This window comes from Octopus bimaculoides, chromosome 20 (genome assembly GCF_001194135.2).
Source record: "Octopus bimaculoides isolate UCB-OBI-ISO-001 chromosome 20, ASM119413v2, whole genome shotgun sequence".
Lineage (NCBI taxonomy): Eukaryota > Metazoa > Mollusca > Cephalopoda > Octopoda > Octopodidae > Octopus > Octopus bimaculoides.
In genome coordinates, this window is record NC_069000.1 from 35,540,596 (window position 1) to 35,544,115 (window position 3,520).

A 3,520-nucleotide genomic window follows, 5' to 3' on the forward strand; every position below is an offset into this window, starting at 1 on the left:
CATATATATATATATATACATATATATATATATATATATATATATATATATACATATATATATATATACATATATATATGTATACATATATATACATATATATACATATATATACATATATATGTGTGCGTGCGTGCGTGTGTGTGTGTGTGTGTGTGTGTGTGTGTGTGTATGTATGTTTATGTACACTCATATTTACCACACGCGAACATGTGTTTGTGAGTATATCCGGATTTTATTCAGAAACTACAAAACGAAAATCCACAAACCATGCTATTTCCCAAGGTAGAATTTTATATTAATTTTGATATATAAAGCAGAAATGTATTTTATTTCATTAAAAAATAATTTGTATTCCTACCAAAACAAATAAATATACATTTTCCCTTCAGTTATCTTTCTGTCTTTGGTTTCTTTCACTTGATTCAGTCCATTGTTGTGTCGTAATTTCCGGTTGAAAGATTTCTTCTGAATTCATGTGAATATATAGAAGGACGAATAGACGGACGGACGGACAGACGGACGGACGGACAGACGGATGAACGGATGGAGAGACGGACAAACAAGCGAATAGATGGACAGACCACGGACGGAGAGATGGTCGGACGGATGGACATCACGGCTCTTATAATATAGATTTTATATTTCATGTTATGAATTTTAGTATCGTTATTTACAGCACTGAATTTTCCACTTTCTTTAGAAAATAACATCGCTGTTTACACGTATAACAAGTGTTAGAACATAGAGATCATATTTTTAGTGGATGTCTTTGTTGGTTACGATCTTAACCAAATCCTAGAGCACAACAAATTTGCAGCTGTCACAAATATAAGGGACTATTTCTCAGCAGATGTCATCAACAAAACACTTAATTTCACCTTGCTCAGTCCACTCAGCTGTCAAAATGAGTAATTCTGCGACGGAACGGCGTCCCGTCCAGGTAGGGAATACATACGCCATGAGAACAGGAAACCGGCCCTTATGAGTTAGTATGACGCGAGAAGGGAACTTTACCTTTGAAATCAATGATTTGGGCCGTATAGTATTTATTGATGGTAAGCTACAGGATTCACAGATCAGAATTAGGTCCTTTGACCCTTGAGGCCCGTCGGCAACATTCCAGTATGCCCATGCCTTTAGATACAAGAGCAATAGTACTTGAAGCGTCTGAGAATGTCTACTCTAAAACTGAGTACGAAGGGCGATGTGATCTTTTTTATAGGAATATTTGCTCCAAGTTCATTGGAGATAATGAAATCAGTTCAGTGATAATTTATGCTCATTATGTGGTCGCAGACAACGTGAATTAGTAAAAATTTTCTTGGTTAGGAGTGGCTGTGTGGTAAGTAACTTACTTACCAACCACATGATTCCGGGCTCAGTCCCACTGCGTCGCACCTTGGGCGAGTGTCTTCGACAATAGCCTCGGGCCGACCAAAGCCTTGTGAGTGGACTTGGTAGACGGAAACTGAAAGAAACCCGTCGTATATATGTATATATATGTATGTGTGTTTGTGTGTCTGTGTTTGTCCCCCCAACATCGCTTGACAACCGACGCTGGTGTGTTTATGTTCCCGTAACTTAGCAGTTCGGCAAAAGAGACCGATAGAATAAGTAGTAGGCTTACAAAGAATAAGTCCTGGGGTCGATTTGCTCGACTAAAGGCGGTGCTCCAGCATGGCCGCAGTCAAGTGACTGAAACAAGTAGAAGAGTAAAAGAGGTCAGAACTTCGTATCTTGTCATCTAGTGTCACTTTTACCGCAATATACACATTGTATGTAACAGGAACACAATAAAATTTATGTGTTTCGTTAGCAGCGCCGAACTCTAGTTCTTTTGTGAACGTGAAGAGAACAATGGTGGCTTACAACTCCAGTGTATTTTTTGTATTAATCACTCCATGAAGGGTAGGATTTTAATGGTGAATCCTTTCTTCACGACGACACGACAATACTGACCAATTGTACCGACACATTAGACCTATTTGCAATTATTGAATACGAGCTTTTATTTACTTGTATTGAGTTCTCATTAACATATGGCTGAGTGCTCTTCTCTCATGATCCTTTACCTATAATAACATTTGAAATCGTTATTGCAATGCAAATAATTGTTAATTATGCAGTGTCCTTATTGATTAACTGAGGCGTGTCGTCCTTCGTCATATGCTTGTCTTTTTACAGTCAAATGTGGATTGAACTAACTCAGCGATCGTCTGGTGACTTCGTCATGCTAGCTACATTTTAATAATTTAGTGGACTTCATAGCTAAAATCCACTTTTTAGTTATGATGTTTATGAGTTGAGTACAAAGTGGACTGACTCTGCGATGATCTAGTGTCTTAATCATTAAAGCTATCTATTTATAGACAAGTTGACTTAATCCGCTCTCTATTTATATAATTAAATGAATTGACCAAGCGAAAGTTTATTGTCTTATTTATGATAGCTAAGTGAACTCATCTAGTGAATGTCTTACGTCATAACCATGGTAGCGATATATTTATAATAAAGTGGATTCAACGATGAATAAATATCTTAGCTATGACATTTATTTTGAGTAGAGTAACCCAGTGAAAGTTTGATGATTTACTCATGGCTAAATGGATTGACCCAGCGAAAATTTAATGTCATAGTCAAGATACCCATATATCTATATATCTAAGTGGACTGATTCAGTTTAGTAAATTTAGTATTTTAGTTATAGACCTGTGAAGTCATACGAACACAATTTGTGAAGTGATACGAACACTAAGCTTGTAATTTGACACAATAATCGACTCGACAGGCTGCTATCTTTTGTTTGTTTCGTCATTGTTATTTTTACTTTTTAACCTTTACATGAAATTAGAATATCTATAAATAATCATAGTATAACCGATGATCATTCGAAAACTTCTCTCCTTTTCAGATCCATCAGCTGTAGCTAGTGCAAATCTCAAAACTGAAAACCGGAAATTGATTCCCGTCATTAAAGATGGCAACTCGTTTTTTCGGTCGGTAAGTTATCTCTTTTCAGGTCATGAAAGGAATTACATAAAATGGCGCAAGGTCATAATAGCTTTCGAATCTCTCTTTCCCGATCATGTTTTCCACACAGACATGATTGATAAGGCGGTTCGTTATGAACACGCTCAGAAATTATCAATCAACCGTGCGCCTGCCACTGAATTCGAACTTATTGCTTTTGCTACAATGGTACAATGCCAAGTTTACGTTTATGATATGATCAGTACAAAGCCCTACAGATTCGTTTGGCGTTTATACTTGCCGCGATTTGCTTGTGAACAGCTCTATAACAAAGGCTATTTGACTTTCTATCGTGAGCGAAACATTTATAGTCCGATCAAAGACAATCTTCAAGTATCAACCGATGAACAAGAACAGGCGAGACATCACCGATGGAGAAGTGTGTATTGAATAAAGTAAACTTATAAGCAAGGTTTCGGAAGATTCAGCAAGTTTGAAAGCAAACAATACATATTTATATATACATATATATATATATACATATATA

At 36.5% G+C, this 3,520-nt stretch overlaps 1 protein-coding gene across 1 annotated transcript in view; it reads left to right on the top strand.

The window, feature by feature from the left end:
- The window catches only part of LOC106873271 (uncharacterized), an 11,209-nt gene extending 7,707 nt beyond the window's left edge, over window positions 1-3,502 (top strand). Inside the window, exon 2 of the mRNA XM_014920564.2 lies at window positions 2,915-3,502. Within this exon, the coding sequence (XP_014776050.1) occupies window positions 2,915-3,423 (509 nt within the window). The 3' untranslated portion in view covers window positions 3,424-3,502. The remainder of the gene's footprint in view (window positions 1-2,914) is intronic.
- The last annotated feature ends 18 nt before the right edge of the window (window positions 3,503-3,520 follow it).